Source organism: Somniosus microcephalus, chromosome 8 (genome assembly GCF_052327205.1).
Source record: "Somniosus microcephalus isolate GS21.2 chromosome 8, FLI_Smic_1.0, whole genome shotgun sequence".
Lineage (NCBI taxonomy): Eukaryota > Metazoa > Chordata > Chondrichthyes > Squaliformes > Somniosidae > Somniosus > Somniosus microcephalus.
This window is the reverse complement of record NC_140994.1, coordinates 32,757,126-32,782,349: the sequence shown is the minus strand read 5'-3', so window position 1 is coordinate 32,782,349 and position 25,224 is coordinate 32,757,126. Positions and strand designations below refer to the sequence as shown.

Sequence of the window (25,224 nt, the reverse complement as noted above, 5' to 3'; positions counted from 1 at the left end):
CATCACTAAAACTTCAAATAATTTTTTTTTAAAACATCACATTTTTAAAATAACTATAAATTACATGAAATAACTATTTTAAACAATCATTTTAATTTTTGAAAAAATTAATTACATTTTCTAACGGGGCTAAAAATAAACTTACCTTTCTTTAAAGTATTTAAAAATAATAAACCTGTGGAAAAAATGTTTTAATTTTAATTAATTCACCACTTACCTTGTTAATAGCAGGCCTTGCACCTGCTTTTTAAAAGTGTAACTGCTGGAGACTTACCCTCCCGGAGAAACCTGCAAAAAAAATGTAAGTTCGATGCGCACGCGCTGCCTCTCCGGCGCACGCGTTCCACCTGTCAACCCCTTCTTTCAGGGGAATGGAAGTGCCGGTTTCCCGCGCATGCGCAGTGCATACACAAAACTGGCACTTTCATTGGGCGTACAGGTGAGTACCCCGTGCGTACTCACGCGTTGGGACCCAAATTTCTGGGCCCATATATCTCCATTAACAAGGTAAATTGTGATTAAATTCCTTTGCTACTGATATTACACTGTGAGATAGTCGCAGATGTACACAATGTATTAGCCTAAAACTCTGTTGTTTCAGCAGAAACGTTAAGGGTTACTAAAATAGTGGAGAGAGGAATTTCAAATGAATTTCAGGCCTGGAGCTTCCGCTCGATTGCACTGGTTTTTCTGGAAAAATTCGCCCGATATCGGCGTAATCGGCGCAAAAGATCGCGGTATTTTAAGCACAAATTGCATTCAACGCAACTCGAGCTTTCACGATTTTTGCGCTCGTTTTAAAAACATTGTGCTAGAAGCAGGCCCCGCCCACAGAACTGGCCACGCCCCCGGGATGAATTAATCACCATTGGGAGTTTCTGCTAATTGCGCTCATTTGCAGGCCTTCGAGGAGGCTCCAAAAATTAAGCTGGAACTTTTGTGCACAAGGACACTAACAGAAATGTTTTGAGTTTTTTTTTTTTAATTTACTACTGTACCCCAATCTAACTACGTAGAAAATAATTTTGTATTTTTTTTTTTAACTAATTTTCAGTCATTTAAAATCGGGTTACCCACAGGTGGTGGATTGACACTGATTTAAAATGCTTATTTTTGGTGATAAACCCATTTTCAGCTGTATTAATCAAACTGCACCAAGTTACCAAAAACATCAAGGAATATTTTTTAAAGCAAATTTTTTTTTTAATGCGTTTTGAAACCCTGTCCGATTGCACTGGTTCATGGTAGATTTTGCGTTAGGCAGTATGCTTGGGGGGAGAAAGCACTTTACAAAATGACCGCAATTTGCGCTGGAATCGCTGATTGCGACCAAAATGGAAACTTTCATCTACTGCTATCTTACGGTGTGATTACAGGATCTTTAGTCTTAACTAAAGCAATCAATCTGCCCACCATATTTTTAAGAAAGGGAGGAAAGGCATCAAGGATCAAGGTCCAGAAGTGGTGTAGAATATGGTACTGAGGCAGGTATAGCTGAAGCTCCAGAATTGGGGGAATTGGAATGGTACTGCGAGCAGCCAAGGAGGAGCGGACCTAGCCGGGAACCGGAGCAGAGAGGAAAAAATTCAGGAGTCCAAAAAACAAGGAGTGACGTCACAGGAAAGCATGGGAAGTGATTGGTTGGTCAGTATTTCTCTCTTTATCTTGGGCGGTTTAAATTAAGAGCCGGGATTAAAAACTAACAAAGACGTGGCTGAAAGAGGGGCAGGTATGGCAGCTCAACATTCCTGGTTACAGGATTTTCAGACAGGATAGAGAGGGAGGTAAAAAGGGAGGGGGGGTTGCGGTATTGATTCAAGAAACTATTACAGCTGTGAGGAGGGATGATATGTTGGAGGGATCATCAAACGAGGCCATATGGGTCGAATTGAAAAACAAAAAGGGGCGATCACACTGCTGGGAGTGTACTGCAGACCTCCAAACAGTGAGAGGGAGATAGAAGAGCAAATATGTAGACAAATTTCTGAGAAGTGCAAAAACTATAGGGCAGTAATAGTAGGGGATTTCAACTACCCCAATATTAACTGGGATAAAATTAGTGTGAAGGGTATAGAGGGTGCGGAATTCCTAAAATGCATCCAGGAGAACTTTTTTAACCAGTATGTAGCAAGCCCAACAAGGGAGGGGCGGTTCTGGACTTAGTTTTAGGGAATGAAGCTGGGCAGGTAGAAGGCGTATCAGTGGGGGAGCATTTTGGTGCTAGTGACCATAATTCTGTTAGATTTAAGGTAGTTATGGAAAAGGACAAGGATAGACAAGGAATAAAAATTCTAAATTGGGGAATTGCTAAGCTCAGAGGGGATTTAGCCAGTGGACTGGAAACAGCTACTTGAAGGTAAATCAGTGTCAGAGCAGTGGGAGGCATTCAAGGACGAGAGCCGGAGGGTTCAGACCAAATATGTGCCCTTAAAGAAAAAAGGTGGGACAAACAAATCTAGAGCCCCCCGGATGTCTAGAGACATACAGGGTAGGATAAAGAGAAAAATGGGGGGGGGTGGGGATGACAGATTCCGAGGACTAAATACTCCAGAATCTTTAGAGGAGTACAGAAAATGCAGAAGTGCAATTAAAAAGGATATTAGGAAAGCAAAGAGAAAGCATGAAAAATTCTTGGTAAGTAAAATCAAGGAAAACCCAAAGATGTTTTATAAATATATTAAGAGTAAGAGGATAACTAAAGAAAGGGTAGGGCCTATTAGAGATCATGAGGGTAATCTGTGTGTGGAGGCAGGAGACGTCGGTAGGGTTCTTAATGAATACTTTGCGTCTGTTTTCACAAAGGAGAGAGGCGAAGCAGACATTGCTATCAGGGAGGAGGAGTGTGAAATATTAGATGAAATAAACATAGTGAGAGAGGAAGTATTAAGGGGTTTAGCAGCTTTAAAAGTGGATAAATCCCCAGGCCCGGATGAAATGTATCCCAGGCTGTTAAGCGAAGCAAAAGAGGAAATAGCAGAGGCCCTGACCATCATTTTTCAATCCTCTCTGGCTTCAGGTGTGGTGCTGCTAATGTGGTACCCTTGTTTAAAAAGGGAGAAAAGGATAGACCGAGTAATTACAGGCCAGTCAGCCTAACCTCGGTGGTGGGAAAATTATTGGAAAGAATTCTGAAGAACAAGATAAATCTTCATTTAGAAAGACATGGATTAATCAAGGATAGTCAGCACGGATTTGTTAAGGGAAGCTCGTGTCTGACAAACTTGATTGAATTTTTTGAGGAGGTAACAAGGAGGGTAGATGAGGGTAGTGCGTTTGATGTAGTGTATATGGACTTTAGCAAGGCTTTTGATAAGGTTCCACATGGCAGACTGGTCACGAAGTTAAAAGCCCATGGGATCCAGGGCAAAGTGTCAAGTTGGATTCAAAACTGGTTCGGATGCAGGAAGCAGAGGGTAATGGTTGATGGGTGTTTTTGTGACTGGAAGGCGGTTTCCAGTGGGATTCCGCAGGGCTCAGTACTAGGTCCCTTGCTTTTTGTGGTATATATCAATGATCTTGACTTGAATATAGGGGGTATGATTAAGAAGTTTGCAGATGATACTTAAATCGGCTGTTTGGTTGATACTGAAGAAGGAAGCTGTAGACTGCAGGAAGATATCAATAAATTGGTCAGGTGGGCAGAACAGTGGCAAATGGAATTCAATCCGGAGAAGTGTGAGGTAATGCATTTGGGGAGGGCTAACAAGGAAAGGGAACACACATTAAATGGTAGGACACTGAGTAGTGTAGAGGAACAAAGGGACCTTGGAGTGCATGTCCACAGATCCCTGAAGGTAGCAGGCCAGGTAGATAAGGTGGTTAAGAAGACATACGAAATGCTTGCCTTTACTAGCCGTAGCATAGAATACAAGAGCAGGGGGGTTATGCTTCAACTGTAAAAACACGAGTTAGGCCTCAGCTAGAGTACTGCGTGCAGTTCTGGTCACCACATTACAGGAAAGATGTGATTACACTAGAGAGGGTACAGAGGAGATTTACAAGGATGTTGCCGGGAGTAGAGAATCTTAGCTATGAGGAAAGACTGGATAGGCTGGGTCTGTTTTCCTTGGAACAGAGGAGGCTGAGGGGAGACCTTATTGAGGTGTATAAAATTATGAAGGGGCTAAAGTGGATAGAAAGGACCTATTTCCCTTAGCAGAGGGGTCAAAAACCAGGGGGCACAGATTTAAAGTAATTGGTGGAAGGTTTAGAGGGGATTTGAGGGGAAATTTCTTCACCCACAGGGTTGTGGGGTCTGGAACTCACTGCCTGAAAGGGTGGTAGAGGCAGGAACCCTAACCACATTTAAAAAGTACTTGGATGTGCACTTGGGATGCTCTAACCTGCAGGACTATGGACCAAGAGCTGGGAAGTGGGGCTGGATAGCTCTTTGTTGGCCGGCGCGGACACGATGGGCCGAAATGGCCTCCTTCCGTGCTGTAACTTTCTATGATTCTATGATTCTAAGAGCACTTGGAGAAAGAGGACATCGGAGAAGATTATACTGAGAACAAGATCAGATTGAAAGTAATTGAGGAGAGCAGGCTTGAATATGAGAGGCAACCAGGTTAAAATTGAGATTTGGAGGGAGTGACGAAGGCCAGAATTTTTCAGGGGATCAGTAGGGACATTTGGAGGCGGGTCGGTTGGGAAAATATTTTTTATTGACAGAGGGTAGGGAACCCGCTCCACACTAGTCTCCCAGATATCGGGTCTGTCATCACAGAACAGACCCGACACCAAGCGGCGGGGGAGGCAACTGACATCATTAGACACATTGTTAAGAACCACTTAAGTAGTATTTTATGCCTACCTTTCAATTTTACGTGATCCTCCACGGCTTTCTACGCTGCTCAGGGATCATGTCAGGTAAGGAGGTCGGGTGTTGTGTCAGCATGTGATGATTTCTTTATTTGACAGCTGTAAATGGTCTATAAAAGCTCCCATTTCATGGGTCTTCACTTTACAAGGTTAGAAGCTGTTACTTAATGCATTTCAAACACAGATTGAGCTTTATGCAGGCTGCAAGTGTCTGGAGTAAACTCTCTATCCAGTGTCACCTCCTTGGAACAACCTCTCTCACCATTGACAGATCGCTTCTGTCGTCTCAACCTCACCTGCTATCTAATCCATCAGCATCGGTGCCCTTGAACCTATCTCACCTTGTTCCTCAGAATCCCACCACGATCAGACCCAACACCAGCAACACCAGGCACACCAACCGCACCACCAACCGACTCCACAATCAGCTGGTGCTGCAAAGGGGATCAGCACCCGACCACATTGCTGCCCGGGATGCCAGGGATGGCCTCACTACAACCAGATTTACTTCACTTGATGCAGTACACACTGGCTGCCACATGATGTGCCAGGTTGGCACCACCCCACATCAACACCATAAAGCATCCCTACAATGCCCAAGCCATTCCTTTCACATTCATCACCATTGCGGGGGTTTACCGTTATGCCTCACCATTCACTGCAACTCACTGAGCCACTTCCAAGGGTGCACACAGCTCTGTCCAAGAACGCAAAGTGTTGAAAATAAAAGTTGGAATGTTTGACACCACATTAACAGAAACTTTACATGAACATTGCATAAAACACCCAAGTGCCTACCATTGCGTGCTGTTAGTTGGTATGATTGCACTAGGATGAGGGTGAGTGTGAGGGGTGACTAGTGAGATGGGGATGTGATAATGTAAATAGAGAGGGATGGGTGGAGGTGCAAGGTAAGTTGGTGTGAGTAAGGATGTGCAGGAGTAGGGTAGGGAAGGCAGAGTGATGGGGATGTGATAAGAGGCACAGCAGGATGAGGTTGAGTGTGGCTTTGTACTAACGTTTCGTGATCTACTGAGATCATTGAAATGTTTGCAGCACTGCACCCAGATCCTCCTTACCGAATACCTGCTTGTGCCCTCCTCTGCAATGTGCAACCAGGCTGTGTTGATCTCCTGGGGAGATCTCTTCCACCCATGGGAAGGGAAGAGGACCTCCCTGCGTGCTGTGACTCCCTCCATAAACATAAGCATATGGAGGGAGTCATGGGAGAACCTGGGTGCAGTCCTGTGCCATTATTAAAGAGTAAGATGGACAGCAACTGCTGGTGACCCTACATGCGCAGTTAGGATAGGATCATAGGAACAGGAGTAGGCCATTTATCCCCTTGAGCCTGTTCCACCAGTCAATGAGATCATGGCTGATCATGGAAATCAATTAAACATGGAAATCAGGAAGTTGCTATCTGAGCTGCCCTGCTCCTCCAGAAGTTTTGCTGCACCGGTACCTCGCCCAGAGACTCGGCATTCACATACATGAAATGGCGTGAAGTTGCGGTACTTACATGATACATACCCACTAAACTTGCCAGCAAAAGTCAGGGTTTGTCCATTCCAGTGTAAGTACATTTTGAACGGCATTGTAAGTCATAATTATGGCCAAACAACCTCCCTGGCACTGAAAAATAACTTTTACAAGTGTATAGTCTCATTCCTTCAGATTTTAATTATTGTTGGAGATTTTTAAAAATTAAACATTTAAATCATTTTTTTAAACTTTTTCTTTCTGTCTCTTTTATCTCTCTCTCTCTTAATCCCATCTTTCATAGTCATAGAGACATAACAGCACAGAAGGAGGCCATTCGGCCCATCAAGTCCATGCCGGCTCTCTGTAGAGCAATCCAGTCAGTCCCATTCCCCCGCTCTATCCCCGTAGCCCTGCAAGTTTATTTCCCTCAAGTGCCTATCCAGTCTCCCCTTGAAAATATTGAGTCTCTGCTTCCACCACTTCCGTCGGCAGCGAGTTCCAGGTCCTCACCACTCACTGCGTAAAAAAGTGTTTCCTCTCATCCCCCCTGTATCTCTTGCCCAAAACCTTAAATCTGTGTCCCCTAGTCTTTGTACTATCAACTAGTGGGAACAGCCTTTCCATGTCTCGCCTATCCAAACCCGTCATAATCTTATACACCTCTATCAAATCACCCCTCAACCTCCTTTGCTCTAATGAAAACAAATCCAGCTTCCCCAACCTGTTCTTGTAGCAAAGATCCCCCATCACCGGAACCATTCTGGTAAATCTCCTCTGCACCCTCTCAAGGGCCTTCACATCCTTCCTAAAGTGTGGTGACCAGAACTGGACGCAATACTCCAGTTGTGGCCTAACCAGCGCTTTATAAAGATTCAGCATAACTTCTCTACTTTTGTACTCAATACCTCTAATTATGAAGCCCAAGATCCCACATGCTTTGCTAACCATTCTCTCAATATGTCCTGCCACCTTCAGGGACCTATGCACATTAACTCCCAGGTCCCTCTGTCCCTGCACACTCTTTAAAACTGTGCCATTAAGTGTATATTGTCTCTCCCTGTTCCTGCTACCAAAATGCATCACCTCACACTTCTCAGTATTAAATTCCATCTGCCACTTGCCTGCCCAATCTGCTAGCCTTTCTATGTCCTGTTGCAGTCGATTGGTATCATCCTCACTGTTTGCCACACCCCCAAGTTTGGTGTCATCGGCAAATTTAGAAATTCTACTTTGTATTCCAATATCCAGGTCATTTATATATATATATATATCAAAAAAAGCAGTGGCCCCAGCACTGACCCTTGGGGAACACCACTGTCTACCATCCTCCAGTCTGAAAAACAGCCACTTACCACAACTCGCTGTTTTCTTTCCTTAAGCCAATTCCTTATCCAAGCTGCCACTGACCCACCTATTCCATGAGCCTCAATTTTGTTAACCAGCCTTCTATGTGGTACTTTGTCAAACGCCTTCCGAAAATCCATGTAGGCAACATCCATTGCATTCCCTTCATCGATCCCCCCTGTTACTTCATCAAAAAGTTTCTTTCCCTCTCTTTATTTCTTTTTTCTGTACATGATTTAGCATTGAAATTAACTATTCTAACTGACACTTCCTGGTTCAGACTCTGCGTGCCTCATTAACGATTCTGCAATCCGATTGGTTATGAAGATACACAGTTGCTTGCCCTGTTCACACAGGTCCCAGACCCCCTGTAGAAATGGATTTCTAATCACCCCAAGTTCCAGTGCAAAACCCCATATAAACTCTGTGGCCAAGAGTAAGTGTGATGAACGGCTGGTGCTGTTCATTCACCATGGACCACAAAATCCGAGACGTTATTTTTAACAGTATATAGTGGACTGCATGGGGAAGTATCATGGCAACTATATTTCAGAGAATTTTTTTGTTGGAATGCAATTAGGTCGAACTTTTCTTTCGATAGAATTTTTTTGGTCAAGTGTGATTGAGGAGTAAATTGAAATGGGGGAACAGTTTTGCGCAATATGACTGGTGGATAACAAATGTGGAAAAACTGATTAAAAAGCAGAAAAGCACAGACACTTAAAATAAAGAAAGTTGATTCATGCCTTGACAGTAGGTGACCGATTTGAGGTATATGACAGACATCAGAAAATGTTATTATAAAGGTACATTTATTTAAACTATGTGTGAAGGCACTTGAGTTTAAACTACATGTGCCAATGGCAAGAGGATAAATTAACTTGGAGAAGTTTGTAAACCATATGGCTGAGGGAGCTGAATTAATATCAGCAGAGGTGGTCGTTACTGCTGTGTGCTTCAGTGGCTTTTATTTCAAAAGTGTATGTTGATTTATCTCTTATACACCTTTCATCTTGCTAACTTCCCCAAGCCAGCTTTCCCCGACAGTGCCATCCCCGAAACTTTTATTTAACTCAGCAGGATTGGACAGAAACCAAATAAAGCTAATATTGAAGTTAGTCATAAATCATTGTAACGGTTTACCATTTTAAAAGGGATAAATACTAGATGTTGAAACACTATCATTAAATAAATTCCTTGGTGCCATATGGCTTTAAATGCATTCACTAGTGGACCTCCAGTCTCATTGCTCATGGAACACATGCTATTTGATAAGGACAGGAGCAATATACCATGTAATGCATAATGGGCTGAAATTTATGGTCGGCGATGTACCTCAGAAGTATGCCTCCGACCCGGAAAAAATACGCAAGTATCTGGTGTCTCCGGAGCTTCAGAGTATTCGGGTCCTGGGCCTCCAGGCGTATGCCTGCGTAAAGGCCCACGGATCCCAGGGACGCAGGCGGATCGCAAACATCCCTGGGATCACGTGGGCCAGGCCAACCAATTAGAAAGGGGGATTCCTCATATGCTTAGTGGAATTCTCCAAATAAATAAATAATTAACAATTCCAATAAAAAAATAAATATTCCCATGTTCAAAATGAATTAAAGGTCCCTTTGATTAAGCATTTAAATTAAAAATGTAATTTTTTGAAAAATAATAAAAACATTTTAATCCGGTCCAAAATTTACATGAACTAATTTTTAAAGTTTTTGTATGTTTTAATCATTGTTAAACCCAGGCGTACGGGTTTCATTGGCATTCACTGGGCAGTGGTTGGGCAAATGGCACAACTCTGCGCCACTGAAAGTGTTTTTGGGGCGCATGTGGACAATCTGTCAAGGAGAAACTTGACAGATCGCAAGTTCCGGGTTTTCGCGCATGCACAGCGCATACAGAAACCCGGAACTTGCGGGGCCATTCTGAGGGCTTACGAAGGCGAACACTGTCATTGGCACCGCAAAATCTGGGCCATCTTTTATTCTGCTGTGTGTAACTTGGTGTGTCCCTTTAAGGTCACAAGGCGTAATTGTGTTGTGCCTTCGTAAGGTCAGTTAGCGGCCAATTGGTCTTCGGCAGATTAAAAGGTATTACAAAGTATTTACAGCACAGAAACAGGCCATTCGGCCCAACGGGTCCATGCCGGTGTTTATGCTCCACACGAGCCTCCTCCCACCCTTCCTCATCTAACCCCATCAACATAAAATTCTATGGGGCTAAAAGAGGGTGCTAACGGGGCACAAATCAACTAGCGCCTGGGCGCGGCACCGCTAACACCTCCCGCGAAATTCAGCGGAAGGTTAGTGGTTGCGCTAACCGTTAGTGCCGCACGGTGTTGCACCACCAGTGATGACGTCATCGTCGTGCGCAGCGCCCCGCTCGTGCCCCGGCTGTAATATTGGGTGGCGCCCCCCCAACTTACTGCCGGACGCTATGTCCGCTGGGGTCAGGAGGGCCTACCCACGGCCGGGGCGGCGCTAGTTTAAGGGGAGGTGGTGGGTGGCCATTTTTGATGCTGGCCGCCTGCCAGCACCTGCCCCCATTGCTGTCCCCGGCCCCTGTGAAGCGCCCCCACCCCCGTGGGGTGCTGGCTGCTCTCCGTGAGCCCGGCAATCCCCTTGAGTGCCGGACTCATTTGCCTGCATTCCCGATCCCTGGTGGCCTAGCTGGGCGCCGGGACGCGCTGCGCCAGGCTACTCCCCTTTAATAAGGGGAGGAAGGCCTGCAGAACCACGGCGCGGCGTGCCGCAGAGCGTGGTGCTGCGGCATGTAGCGCCATGATACTGGCTCGCAGCTCCCCAAAAGGGGCACGGGGCGCTTCCAGTAGCGCCCCTCCTCCCTCTCGGGCGCTACCTGGGAAAATTGGCCCCGGGGGCGCCCCGGTGAAGGTAGCGCCCCCTTTTTATTACCCCTATTTCTTTTTTCCTCATATGCTTATCTAGCTTCCCTTTAAATGCCTCAATGTTATTCGTCTCAACTACTCCTTCTGATAGTGAGTTACACATTTTAACCACTTTCTGGGTAAAGAAGTTTCTCCTGAATTCCCGATTGGATTTATTAATGACTATCTTATATTTATGGCCCCTAGTTCTGGTCTCACCCACACGTGGAAACATCTTCTCTACGTCTTCCCTATCAAACCCTTTCATATTCTTAACGGTCACTACTCAGACTTCTCATTTCTAGAAAAAATAGCCCCAGCCTGTTCAATCTTTCCTGATAGGTATTACAGAAGTGTGAAGAAAATTATTTTTTATTTCTCCTTTTTTATTGGTAGGTTTTCCTGGTTCATCATTCAGGATGGGTTGTTTTTTATACATCTTCAGCCATTTTTCAATGGAAGTTTATCTACCCACTTTTTCACACCTTTGATTACCTGGTTTGATTTGTCTCTCTTTTATGATATGAAATCTGAGCCATTCAAGTGCAAGTGTGATGCATATTTCACACATCACGTGAGACACCTGCACCGCAAATTTAATGGAGGAGGCGGGATGGGGGCGGGACAGTTGGTTTCCGGGTTCCGGTCCCGCTCCCAACTGCATCCGCTCTGCAGACGTGATTTTCCTTTGATTGGCCAATTAACAGGAAGCGGGGCTGATGACGTCATTTGATGACGCGTCATCAGCTGGTTTCCTTAAAGGGACCAGGTCCACATGGCGTTTGACAGTTGTTCTGTGAGTGTTTGACAGCACTGAGGTGCTGCAAACACTGACAATCGCTGCACAAAGGTGAACACTTGTACCCAGGCTCTCCAATGACTCCCTCCTTATGCTTATGGAGGGAGTCACAGCATGCAGGGAGGTTCTCTTCCCTTCCAAAGGTGGAAGAGACCTCCCCAGGACACCAACTTACCTTGCACCTCCACCCAACCCTCTCTATCTACTTTATCACTTCCCCATCTCACTAGCCACAACTCACAATCACCCTCATCCTACTGCAAGCATACCAACTAACAACACACAAGGGTAAGCACTTGAGAGGTTTAGCCATTGTCCATGTAAAATTTCTGGTAATGTGTTGTCATACAGTGAAATCTCTTTTTCCAAAAGTGCCCCTTATTGGACAGATCTGAGCGCACAGTGAGAAGTGTCTTACTGAGTTCCAGTGATTGTTCAGTCATAACTATTCCCCCCGCACCACTATAGTGATGAGTGTGCATGGAATGGCTTGGACACGGTGCTGGTGAGGGATGGTGTCAACCTGGCGCATCATGTGGCGGCCAAGGTTTACAGCGTCAAGTGAAGAAAATCTGGCCATGGTGATGCCATCTCTGGCCTCCAGGCAGCAATTTTGTCAAGGACTGATGTCCTGTGTCCAGTGCAGCATCAGGTGATGGCGGAGAAGGTTGGTGATGAGGTTGGTGATGTTGGTGTTGGGGCTGATCGTGGAAGGATTCGGAGGACCAAGGCCTGATTGTTTCATTGACTCTGATGTTGCTGCAATAGATGGCAGCTGCAGGTGAGATCTCAGAAGCGATCTGTCAATAGTTCTCCCAATGAGGTGGCACTGGACATACAGTTGGATCTAAAAACTTGTAAGCTAAAGAAATCTCTATATGTATTAAAAATGCAGTAACCAACATTTTCTGTGCTCTGAAACTCACCATCTGCAACATGGCATCCTTTATACCACTTCTGCAGCTGTCAGCTTTTCACAAACATCAGAGCAGACTCAAAACACGCCAGGTTGAGCTGGCGTGTTCCCCGAACAGCGGGTAACCCGTGGGGGAGATGGTAAACTTTGAAGTAAGCCTCAAAATAGTCTTAAATTGGCTCTTAACAAGCCATTTAAGTAGATGAATTGTATCCCCTGCCGCTTGGTGTCGGGTCAGTTCTCTGCTGACATAGGCTTGGAGTGTTATCATTAGCAGATCACACATAACATAGAACGGATCCAATTAGCCCTACTTACCATCAACACTATTACTTACATTTCATTGGAGTCAAAAATAGTTACTAGACAAAAGTACCACAATAGTGAATTTAAAGATGTATTTGTATCGTTGCTACTTTTATTTCTACTTACGTCACTTGCCAAGCTTCCAACTTTCATACAATGTAGTGTACGTCTGTCCATGCCAACTCCTTCATAGTGGCCTTTCACTTGGCTTTGGTAGGTTTCTTTGTACTTGAGCTACACAGGAAATAGAACAAGTTAATTCATTTGTTTCATTTTTCCATCACAAACTACTTAAATCAGCATAAATTACCAGGCTCTTTATTTACTTGCTTTTTATCTTTAGAAATCAGTTTATGCAACAAATACGGTATAGATATAGTACCACTTACGCTAAATTTACTGTAACTATTACTAATGCACTTTTAAGTACAATTATCCTTAGCACAGACATGAAGGCAAAAAGCAATTTTAAAAAAAAGTGTACGTTGAAAATAATCTTCCTTGAGCTGCAAGATTTATTTATGTCGGACAGAAGTAAATATGTTTTGTTAACCAAAGGTATTAAGGGATATGGGCCAAAGGCGGGTATATGGAGTTAGATCGCAGAGCAGCCATGATCTCATTGAATGGCAGAACAGGCTCGAGGGGCTGAATGGCCTACTCCTGTTCCTATGTTAGTGAGCTGTATAGGTATAGCTCACACAAGGCTTTGTCCTCAGAAAAATTCTGCTATTTGAGCAAGGAGGAGGATAAATGGCATCCACGTAAAAGAGGCTCCACTGTAATTTGAGATGGTGTGCCTTAAATATCAGATTTATACACGTCAATTATATATTACACAGTATTACATACAGCACAGAAAGAGGCCATTCGGCCTAATTCAATTCAATTCAATTTTATTTGTCATATATGCAGCAAACGTGTGTACTGCACAATGAAATGTTGATTTTTACGAGTCCTCCCAACATTGGAATAAATATGGCATAGCAATGATAAAAATACTAATAGAAATACAGTAATAAATAAAACAGTAATAAATAATAATAAATTATTCGTTCATGAGTCTTATGGCCTGGGGGTAGAAGCTGTTTCGAAACCTACTGGTACGAGACCGTATGCTTCGATATCTCTTACCTAACAGGTCCATGCCGGTGTTTATGCTCCACACGAGCCTCCTCCCACCCTTCTTCATCTAACCCCATCAACATATCCTTCTATTCCTTTCTCCCTCATGTGTTTATCTAGCTTCCCCTTAAATGCATCTATGTTATTCGCCTCAACTGCTCCTTGTGGTAGTGAGTTACACATTCACACCACTCTCTGGGTAAAGGAGTTTCTCCTGAATTCCCGATTGGATTTATTTGGGACTATCTTATGTTTATGGCCCCTGGTTCTGGTCTCCCCCGCAAGTGGAAACGTCTTCTCTACTGGGACTCTAGTTCTTTTATTCCTCCCTACCCTAAAGACACTGAGGCCAAATGTAGCATCCCAACTGCCACCCTAGCGAGCGAGGGTCAGATAAACTCAGTTATAGACCAGGGATCGAACTTGGGACCTTCTGGTCTGTATGACCAGCAAAACCATTGGAGGAGCTTTAAAAGTGACATTTATGGGGACTAGATAGTGTAGAGAATAATAATTATCCTTCCACCTCAGACACTTGGGTGTGAATCCGGCTGTGATATAGAGGATGAAAGGTTTCTCTTTCGGTCAGCTGTGGGAGTCCTAAGAGAAATGAGTTTGGGAAGTCTAAGGTTGCACTCGGTGCAAACTCAGATCAGTGCAAGATAGCTTCTTGGAAAGAATCTTATGCCTCTCAACATCAACTCAAAAGCTAAATGTAACTGTATCCACAGAGTCTAAACCAGGAAGAGTAATGCCAAATCATGTACAGAAAGTGAAATAAACAGAGAGAAAGACAGATGGGCTTAAGAGAGAGAGATAAAAGAGACAGAAAGTAAAAGTTACAAAAATTATGATTTTTTTTAAATCTCCAACAATAATTCAAACCTGAAGGAATGAGATTCCACACTTGTAAAAGTAAATTTTCAGTGCCAGAGAGGTTGTTTGGCACTAATTAAGACTTATCACACTGTTAAACATTCACTTACACTTGAATGGACAAGCCCTAACTTTTTCTGGCGTGCTTAGTGGATATCTAATGGGTAAGTACTGCAAATTCATGTCCTTCCATGTGTTTCAATGCCAAGTCTCTCGGCGAGATGCCAGTATAGCACAGCAACCTCCTGATTTCTGAATTTAACTGTGCATGTGCATGTTGTTGTCCGATTTACTCCTAAATAAAGGTGAGCGCTGATAGCCTCGCCGTTATTTCTACTGCAAAAAATATTGTCAGAGCAAAGTAGAGGGAAACTTTATTCTGCATCTGGCTAAATTGTATTAGAGTCATAGAGTTATACAGCACGGATAGAGGCCCTTCGGCCCATCGTGTCCGCGCCGGCCATCAAGCCCTGTCTAATCTAATCCCATATTCCAGCATTTGGTCCGTAGCCTTGTATGCTGTGGCATTTCAAGTGCTCATCCAAATGCTTCTTGAATGTTGTGAGGGTTCCAGCCTCCACAACCCTTTCAGGCAGTGAGTTCCAGATTCCAACCACCCTCTGGGTGAAAAAGCTCTTTCTCAAATCCCCTCTAAACCTCCCGCCCTTTACCTTGAATCTATGCCCCCTAGTTATTGACCCTTCTACTAAGGGAAAAAGCTCCTCAGTATCCATCCTATCTATGCCCCTCATAATTTTGTACACCTCAATCATGTCCCCCCTCAGCCTCCTCTGCTCCAAGGAAAACAAACCCAATCTGCCCAGTCTCTCTTCATAGCTGAAACGCTCCAGCCCTGGTAACATCCTGGTGAATCTCCTCTGCACCCTCTCCAAAGCTATCACATCCTTCCTGTAGTGTGGCGACCAGAACTGCACACAGTATTCCAGCTGTGGCCTAACCAGTGTTTTATACAGCTCCATCATAACCTCCTTGCTCTTATATTCTATGCCTCGGCTAATGAAGGCAAGTATCCCATATGCCTTTTTTTAACCACCTTATCCACCTGTTCCGCCGCCTTCAGGGATCTGTGTACTTGCACACCCAGATCCCTCTGACCCTCCGTCTTGCCTAGGGTCTTACCATTCATTGTGTATTCCCTTGCCTTGTTTGTCCCCCCAAAGTGCATCACCTCGCACTTTTCCGGGTTAAATTCCATTTGCCACTGTTCCGCCCATCTGACCAACCCATCTATATCGTCCTGCAGACTGAGACTACCCTCCTCGCTATTTACCACCCTACCAATTTTTGTATCATCCGTGAACTTACTGATCATACCTTTTACATTCATATCCAAGTCATTAATGTAGACCACAAACATGTATGTAATACGATCATTGGAGGAAAACCAAAAAATACAAGTGCCAGTCACAACAAAAGTCTGGAACTTTGACCTAGGGTGGGGGTATTGGTGATGATATCAGCTACACCATATCTGGAGTAGAATAGCAAATTCAAATCAATGAATAAATATGGATCTTTATATTTCCAAGATTACCACTAAATACAATAAATGTAACTATCAACCCATCAAACCAAACTAATATTAGTCTCAGCACCAAACGATTTTAACCCTAAAACCAACACAAAGTTGAGATGACTCACATCACTAGTAAATTTAGAAATCTTAGCAATATTCTTGAATTGAGGTGTCTCACAGTAGTTAATGCTGTGACCTTTAGTTGTGTCTAGGTCCTTCTTGTAGTTTATCTGAAAAGGTTATAAATAAAACAGTTAAGTAACAGGAATATGAAGAAGTATCAGGTCAGATACATTAAAATGTTTCTCAAATTTTACAAATAAAAAGAAAGAGCTGTAATTTTCCTGACATTATAAATAAATGTACTTTTTGTAATACAATAAGGCTATTTTTTTGAAAATCATAGCCTTTGTGTAAATTTTATAAGTGTGCACTTCAGTTTAATGATAATTGGGAAATAATTTATGTTGCTGTATGAATGTTTGTATTTTTTCCATTTTTATGACTTGAACTGTAATTTCTTCCAATGTTTTATTTATTATTCTACCTTCCTCCAAGTCTCTTGCACGCCATGGACTCTTTACTAACTGATCAGATGACCAGCCAAATTGGGCAAATGCTTCTGTCAATGCCACTGTTGAGCTAGTCCTAGAAGGCGAACAAGAGAGGTTAGGGTAACTCGCCTTCAATTTCTCTTTCCTTCCTTGGAGGAAGCATCTGCAATTCTCATGAAATGGCAAGAGACTCATTCTGTGGAGCGTCTACCACAGATTTGTAAACCAAAGGCATGTAATAATTTGCGATAGCAAAATACTGCAGATGCTGGAAATCCGAAATAACAACAGAAAATGCTGGAAAAACTCAGCAGGCCAGGCAACATCCGTGGATAAAGGGTTTGATAAAGGGTTTTGACCCGAAACGTTGACTCTAATTTCTTTCCACGGATGTTGCCTGGCCTGCTGAGTTTTTCCAGCATGTAATAATTTGCCAACCTCAGTAGTTATAAATCAAAATAATTTAATCTTTCTGGCCCAGATACCACCATTGGGTCCTTGGGAAGATAAGAATAAAGGTGTTTAATTGTTTTCTCCTTTAAATGCATAACGTTCTTTAACCCCCAGCAGATTCTCTGGACTGCCTCTCATCTCACCCACCATGTTTTCTAAGCTCCTCTTTTCTCCACCCCCAAATGTTCCTTTATCCCCCACACATAGGTGGGTCCTTGTCTTTTGACTGCCGATCAATAAACTGCACCAGCTTCACCCACAGCATATCAGGCACATCCGCAAGGAGCAGCATATTAAGCAGCAATTGCTCCATCTCCATCATCACCCTGAGCAGCATGTCGCGGAACTCTCTCCCAACTAAAGAGCATTTCTCCCCCCCCCCCCCAGTAAACTATCCCCTACACCACCCCTGTACCCACTGAGGAGCATCTTGGACCCCTTGCTCCCATGATCCCTGTCCTCACAAACCCCACCCATAACTTCAACCCCCTCCCCCCACCTCCCCACTGAGCAGTACTCTAACCCCTGTTCCCACTGCCCCCACTGGGATAACGTCTCCTTTAAAATAGCAGACAAAAAGAATTTCATGTAAACATGTTAAGCGTTTGTAGGCTAATATTCACACGTTAATGTCATTTCATGGCCGAAGGCTTTATATAGCTTGTATAAAATAATGATTGGAAGTTACCGAATCAAAGTGAACAAATACATATAGAATCTCATTAGATATTATGTTTACTGGAGATAAAGATTAAAATTACAGGATTAAAAAAAGCATTATATACTAGTAATTCTGGCACACATTACTATTATTAACACCAGAGGGAATTGGCTAGATTTTCACAAATTCATAATCAATGGGTAGAAAATCCAGTAATATATATCCACCTAATGAAAACATCATGGGGGCAAAATTGGGTCGCGCCCCCTTTGGGGCGCTAACTTCGCCGTGGTGCTACTTTTAGCGCCCCAAAAAAGTTAGCACCCCCGCACCCGAAATTCACTGGTAGCGTCCCAAGAGGGCGCTGCGAGTGAATATTGCGGCACTATGTTCAGCAGCTGGGCCACCAGGGATCGGCGTGCCGGCAAAAGGGCCCAGCACTCAAGAGAAGTGCCGGGCTCACGGAGCGTAGCCGGCACCCCGCGGGGGGGGGGGGGGGGGGCTGCACAGGCGGCCTGGGACAGCAATGGGGGCAGGTGCTGGCAGGCGGCCAGCAACAAAAATGGCCGCCCGGCACCTCCTCTTTAATTTTGCGCCGCCCCGGCCACAGGTCGGCCCCTCTGACCCTGTCGGACATAGCGTCTGGTGGTAAGTCAGGGTGTGCTACCGAAGATTGCGGCCGGGGCACTGCGCACGGCGATGACGTCATCGCCAGAGGCGCAGCGCCGCAGGGCGCTAATGGTTACCACCGCCGCTAACCTCCCGCTGAATTTCATGGGAGGCGGCAGCGGCACCGCGCCGAGGCGCTAGTTGCATTGCGCCCCGGCGCTAGTTGCATTGCGCCCCGTTAGCACCCTCTTAGGACGCTAATGGGAGGTGCAAATCAACCGAATTTTTCCCCACATGCTCTTTAATGCAAACACTAGTTCACAATGGAATCAGTTTTATTTTTAATTCATTCACAACAGATTAATAAAACTGTAAAATGTTCCTCCTTTAAGGAAGGACAATGAATTTTGTTGAAAATTAAGAGCTACAACCACTTTGTTCCAAGTTCTCACCAAAAGCTGTAAGAACCAGGTTCGCACAATTAATTACAATTCCCTTACCTCACTGACAAGCTTGTTAACTTCCTGCGCACGCTTCATCGCTAAGTTCTCTTCAGCTGTCAGTGTGTGGTATTGGGCTGTTCCCTTCATCTTTGTAAGATCTTTCTTGTATTTTATCTGTAATCATGAAACAATTTGGCTTTTAAGCTATGCCTTAATCATATACGTTGAATACTGGAAACCTTGATGTCAGCTGGGTGCTTAAAGCCCAGAAGTTAACACAGATTCCCAATTGTAAAGTTCTAAGACTTCTCTGGCTCTTAAGTGATGACAGGAATTTAAGTAGCTAGCAATAACTGTGATCTAGTGTGTACATAAACGCCAATTGCTAGCCATAAAACTAAATGACAATGTGAATGAACAAGTAAACCTTACTCAATAGGCTAATAAAGCCTTAGGATAAATATTGTAAATCTAGGTAAAATGTCAAAATAGAATGTAAATTCCTACATCAAACTATGTCTAATTCTAAACCTGGTCAAAAGTGAGATAAACAGATGATTGGTTAACAATGTGCTAGGATGGAACTTACAGTACATGCAATATTTTAGAATCCTACTCTGTTATGTCCCGTGCAATATGTATGTGTATTTTCCCTTTTACTCTGAAAGACAATTCAATTGAACAAATCTTTTTTTTAAAATCATGGGCAGGAATATATTTTTCTCCTATTTATATTTACTGCAGTGATATTCTAGATTAATTTATCAGCCATGATTAAACCTTTCATGATCCTTAAAATATAAAAGACCAAGGGGGAGAAATTCAGTATCGCCCCATTTAGGGTGCAATTATTGGCCGGGCGCAAAGATTAGTGCCTGGCGCTAATTATCGCCTCTGGCGGCAAACTTGGCTTTTATCGCCCCTGGAGGTGATTGGAGCGCTAAATCAGGCGCTTCACAACTGTCTTAAAGCGCAAAGGCCGAGGAGCTACGTTAGAGCGCTGGCGAAGCTCATGTGATGTTAGTCAGCAATGGAACACAGACACAATGGCGCCGGCCAGTTCTTAAAGGGGAGGGTCGATCTTGCTCTCCATCCACACCCTGCTCATTGCAGCCTTGAATCTCGGCCTGGGGAGACCTGTACATCAAATCTGCTGGAAAGAACAATGGAGAGCCCCAGGGAAAGAGCTCAGAGTGCAGCCCCCACACTCTCTTCTAAATCGATACAAGGGCAAATCAAAATGAACCTGCAAAGTGCTGCTCAGTACCCAAAACTCCTTCACACAGCGTTGAATCTCTCCAGAAGTCTCTCTCTCTCTCAGAATGCGTGGTGCAAAAATGTCACCAACAAAAAAAAGCAAGAAGCGGTCGCCTTTAAATAGCGCTCCCCCAGTCCCTTCCTGACTGCAAAACGCTCCCCTCAACCTGTCGTTGCTAGCGGCAGGTGGTAAGGCAGGGGGCGCCACTCAATATCCGGTCCGGGGCACTACCAGGGTATTGCACACTCGACTGACGTCACGATCTGCCGGCGCAGGAGATCGTGGCAGCAGTGTTTAGCGCCGCCGCAAAATGTCTCGTTAATTTTGTGAGCGGCGCAAACATCGCCGCGCCCAGGCGCTGGTTGCTTTGCGCCCTATTAGCGCCCTCTTAGGGTGCTAATGGGAGGCACAAACCAACTGAATTTTTCCCCTCAAATAACTAATAAACCTTATCATGGTTTAATTAAAACATAGACCAATCTTCAATCAAACCTCAATCTTATAATAATTCCAAAATCAAAACTGCAGTCTATAATAGACTTCATTCGTTGATGAATAGGTATGTATTGATATGGTTCTATTATTCAATAGATGGCATAGTGGTTAGCACTGTTGCCTCACAGCGCCAGGGACCCGGGTTCAAATCCGGCCTCGGGTGACTGTCTGTGTGGAGTTTGCACATTCTCCCTGTGTTTGCGTGGGTTTCCTCCGGGTGCTCCGGTTTCCTCCCACAGTCCAAAGATGTGCGGGTTAGGTTGATTGGCCATGATAAAAAAATTGGCCCTTAGTGTTAGGGGAGATTAAATACGTGGGGTTACGGGGATAGGGCTTGGGTGGGATGGCTGTCGGTGTAGGGACCGGGTGCTAGGGTTTGGATGATCAGCCATGATCTTGTTGAATGGCGGAGCAGGCTTGAAGAGCCGAATGGCCTACTCCTGCTCCTATCTTCTATGTTTCAGCCTTTAAAACTTTTATATTCTTACTTGCATTTCTTGTATACTCTACATACTTTGATTTTCAATCTTTCTGTTTCTTCTGTGAGGTACACAACGCTCCCTCCCAAGCTATTTATTTACACCACTTTTTAATTGATTAAGAAATGACGGTGAAGGGCAAAGGTTCATCGTGCAGAACACCAAGTTTGATAAGAATGAAAGAGAAAGCAAGGTTAATCAGGAAGACGTGATTACATGATGACAACTGTGAGTTTTAAAAGCTTGAAGATTGTAGGAGGAAGGTGGGAGGAAGAAGTTCCACAGTCTTGAGTTCCCGGGAAAGAATGAGTTCGATTAGGGGACTGTGCAATGTGTCTTCATTTCAACACAGTGGGGGTGTAGACAGGAGGAAGAGCATGTACGGTGGCAGGAGGATGCTTAGAAAAAAACGAGAGGGGAAAGTTGAGAGGGGCACTGACCATAGTGATATCAGCTGTGGATCATAGAAGGCAACAAAAGGAGATCAAGAATAAGGAGGGCAAAGAGGATGTATAAATGCACATTTTATCAAAGGTAATATGAAAGATTTTGTTTCAGGCTTCACGGTGAAAAAAGAGGATGCAATATCAGAGGTATAGGGAAGACTAGGAAAGGGCAGATTCTTAATGGCTCTAACGTAAACAGAAAAATCATAATGGATATAATGAATGTGGATTGAAGCCAGACAAATGTCCAGGCCCAAGTAGGCAAGGAAATTAGGGATAATCAGGTATCATCAACAACAACAACTTGTATTTATATATTATCTTCCAAAGCTCGTGCATTCGGAGGTAATATCAGATAACTTGAATGTTGCAAACATTACATCATTATTCAAAAAAAGGGGGCTGGGACAAATCAACAATACAGACCAGTGAGTTTAACACAGTAGGCAAAATTGCTAGAGCCCATCATCAGGAACAGAGCAAGTGAGGAGTTGGAAAAGTGCAAACTGATTAGGGAAGAGGCAGCATGGTTTTGTGAAAGGGAGGTCATGTCCAACTAATCTAGTAGCGTTTCTTGACAGAGTCGCTGAAGTGGTGTAAGGGGTGCTTCAATAGATGCCAGGATTTTCAGAAGGCATTTGATAATAAGGTTCAATATAAGAGATTGCCAGTTAAAACTGAAGCACATGGAATTTAAGCAAGTTCATGGCATGGAAACTGGTTGGAGACAGAAGGCAGAGTGGTGAGATAAAAGGGACATTCTCACATGGGAGGGCCATGACAAGCGGTATCCCCTGGGATACAAACCCAGCTTTCCAATATATAGGGGTAATTTTGCAAGTCTCAGCTCCTGGCGTGGAGCTTCACAAGACAGGAGCACAGGTTGAAGAATGGGCCCTCTAGTGGCCTATCTGTGACTCACGCAAGACTTCATCCCACAAGCAGAGGCTCATACATTACCACTTATACATAAACTGCCTGGATTGGGAATAGAAGGGGTGTATATTCAAGTTTAGAGACAACACTAAATTGGGATTTTCATGGGCTTTGTAAAACATTAAAAAAGTTGTTGAGGAGAAAAGAAATGTTCGGCATGAAAAAGGAAACTGAACTTTAGAAAGCAGCTTTAGCAATGGAGGAAACTTGGGAGTCCCGCTTGACATCAGAAGAGATAGTGCGACCAAAACCGTAGACAATAAAAGGACCAATGGTGGAACCATGGGCCCTGAAATTGCCAGTCCCAGGTTACGCCGGGTCTCCACCGTTTACCCTGGGGGCTCCGCCAGTCTCCCACCAGAGTTAGAGCGGGAGACCAGGAGAACCCTCATGGAATTTCAGGGCCACGGTTTCTACGGGAAAGCACCAATTGCAAGAGTGGGGCAACTAATCTGCTTCTGATGGTGCTCTCAATTGTCAGGGAGGATGTAAAAGAGGCCAAATAAAGATTCGCTCTCCTATCTTCCAACCACCCATAGCAATTCCCTACACTAATATGGCTAAGGTTGAGAAATTAAGTGTGGACACAAATTCCTCTCCCATCACTGTCTATCAGTGCTCCAATTTCTGTGCATGCCACCTAATTCTGGAATATTTTGATTTTCGCCCGACGACAGTATCTCTGGGTTTTTTTCTCTGATACTTACATCACTTGCAAGTTCATTAGCTCTCTTGGCATTGTAGTATGCTGGTGTGATCATAGCAGGGAAACTGCCTTTCCCTCTAATTTCCTCATAATCGGCAGAGTACTCAGGCTACAGAAGTAGGAGAAAATTATAGCAATCAAAAATAAAATAAACCTACATTGAAGGTTATATTTAAGGACCATATTATCTGGCACTTCACTGAGACACTCCTGAAAATATATCCTTCAACCTAATAATAAATAAGCCATAAAAACTTTCAGAACATGGCATAAATAAAAATCACAATCATCTAACTCACACCTAGGCATCATTATGCCAAATATGGAAACCTGGCCAAGCTCAATGAAGGCCCACAGCTGATTCTTATAATAGTCAATAGTTGTAATGGTTAGTTCCCATTTAAACTCTCAGCAGTCCTACTGAATGTAAAGGGATCATTTACTGATTTCCCGCTCCTGGTGGGAAGCACTGCCTGCTGAGAGCAAATATCAGAAATTACAGCACATAGTGCACATGACATTCCTGACCATTCCAAATAATGCTGGGGAGACTATGCCCAGCTTGTATCAGAACCTCCAACATGCACTCTTGATGGGTGAGACTCCCCACGAGAAGCCAAAGATGGAAAATTACTCCTTACGCCTGCACCTCGCTGAAATAGTTTCAGGCAGCCCTGCATCAAAGGACTCACCGCACTGGAAATATCACAGTGTCAATTTAAACTGAAGTGTTCTGAGACTTTGGACACAGGATATTATAAACTCTTCGGTAGAAATTCATCAGCATCCTGTCTCGGGCGCGAAGGCGGTGACGTGACCGCAATGCGTGACCGAACCGGGAGGCCCGAGGCCGGTCCGGAATTGGGCCTCGGTCCTCATTATTGTTAATTGGGCAGCTCGCCCAATTGAAGAAATGAATATCAGCCGCTTGCTTCGCTGACAGTGGCGCGAAGACAAGGGCAAGTCCCGGTGTGGGGGGGGGGGGGATGGAACGGCAATGGGGGTTGGGCCGGTACTGTGGAGTCGAGGAAGCACTCCTGCTTCTCCTGGCAACGTTTGTTTTAATTTTGTTTTTTTCATATTGGTGGCTGTCACTGCTTCGGCTGCAGTGGCCACTTACGAATCCTGAGCCCTAATGCACTCTGCCATATCCAATTTGGCAGAGGCGGCCTAAAATAGGCGATAGGCCCACCATTTACATATGTAAATGACCCAAGTCCTGCTATAGGCGGCCGCCAAGAACACCCGAGAAATAGCCTGACCCAATATTGGGTTGGACGTATTTCAAGTGTCCTTTGAGGGCAGGATGTTGGTCCCCAATATTGGGCCTCGTTGCACCCGTTTTCCACCCACTAAGTGGGCTCACCAAGGTTCAGCGTCTACCCCCTTTGTTTTTATAACAAAATATTCATGCAGAAGTCTTCCGTGTTGAAGACTAACGGCTGAAAATTCAGTAGCCTTGAGGCGCTAGAGGGCCTTGCGCCGGAGTTATGGCCAGTAGTGAAATTCCCTGGGGCCCTAAATCGGCGTTGCTCCGGTAGCGCTGCGCCGGCACCGATGACGTCATCGGTGTGCGCAGCGTCCCGGTTGCCGTGGTAACCCGCCCGAACTCCGAAATTGAGTTGCGGCCGCCTCGCCCGTGGCAGCCGCAACCAGCGTTTTGTCAGAGGTGCCTTACTGCAGTTAGCGCCGGCGCATTAAAGGCCCCGCGGCGGCCGGCCGCTTTCCCGCCGGCCGCCTGCCCGCAGCTCCCTCCCCGGACTTCTCTCCCCCACCCCCCCCCGGAACAGATGCAAGCCCGGCACTTGTCCGAGGTGCCGGGCTCATTTTTAAGCAGATTTGCGCGGGCCGCGGCCGGGTGCAGGCAGCTCCTCCTTAACAGAAGGAGGAGGCCTGCACTTCCCCAGCCTGCCGCACCGCATCGGGTGCCGCAGCGCCGGAATTGCGGCGCGAAACGGCAGTTAGCGCCCTTTTCCAGGCGCTAAGACCCTTCAGTAGCGCCGGCAGCCGTTTGGGCGCGGCGCCACTGAATTTTTGGCGCGCGCAGGGGACTTAGCGCCGGCACTAATTTCCGGCGCTAAAGCCCTGGCT

The 25,224-nt window shown here is 44.8% G+C and overlaps 1 protein-coding gene across 6 annotated transcripts in view; it reads right to left on the bottom strand.

Moving 5' to 3' along the window:
• nrap (nebulin-related anchoring protein) overlaps nucleotides 1-25,224 on the bottom strand; it is a 106,258-nt gene that overhangs the window by 70,411 nt on the left and 10,623 nt on the right. For all 6 annotated transcript variants that reach the window (XM_085994469.1, XM_085994470.1, XM_085994473.1 and 3 more), the window contains 4 exons: nucleotides 23,135-23,242; nucleotides 18,871-18,987; nucleotides 16,219-16,323; nucleotides 12,682-12,789 (listed from right to left, as the gene is read on the bottom strand). In XM_085994469.1, the coding sequence (XP_085850595.1) occupies nucleotides 12,682-12,789; nucleotides 16,219-16,323; nucleotides 18,871-18,987; nucleotides 23,135-23,242 (438 nt within the window). The remainder of the gene's footprint in view (nucleotides 1-12,681; nucleotides 12,790-16,218; nucleotides 16,324-18,870; nucleotides 18,988-23,134; nucleotides 23,243-25,224) is intronic.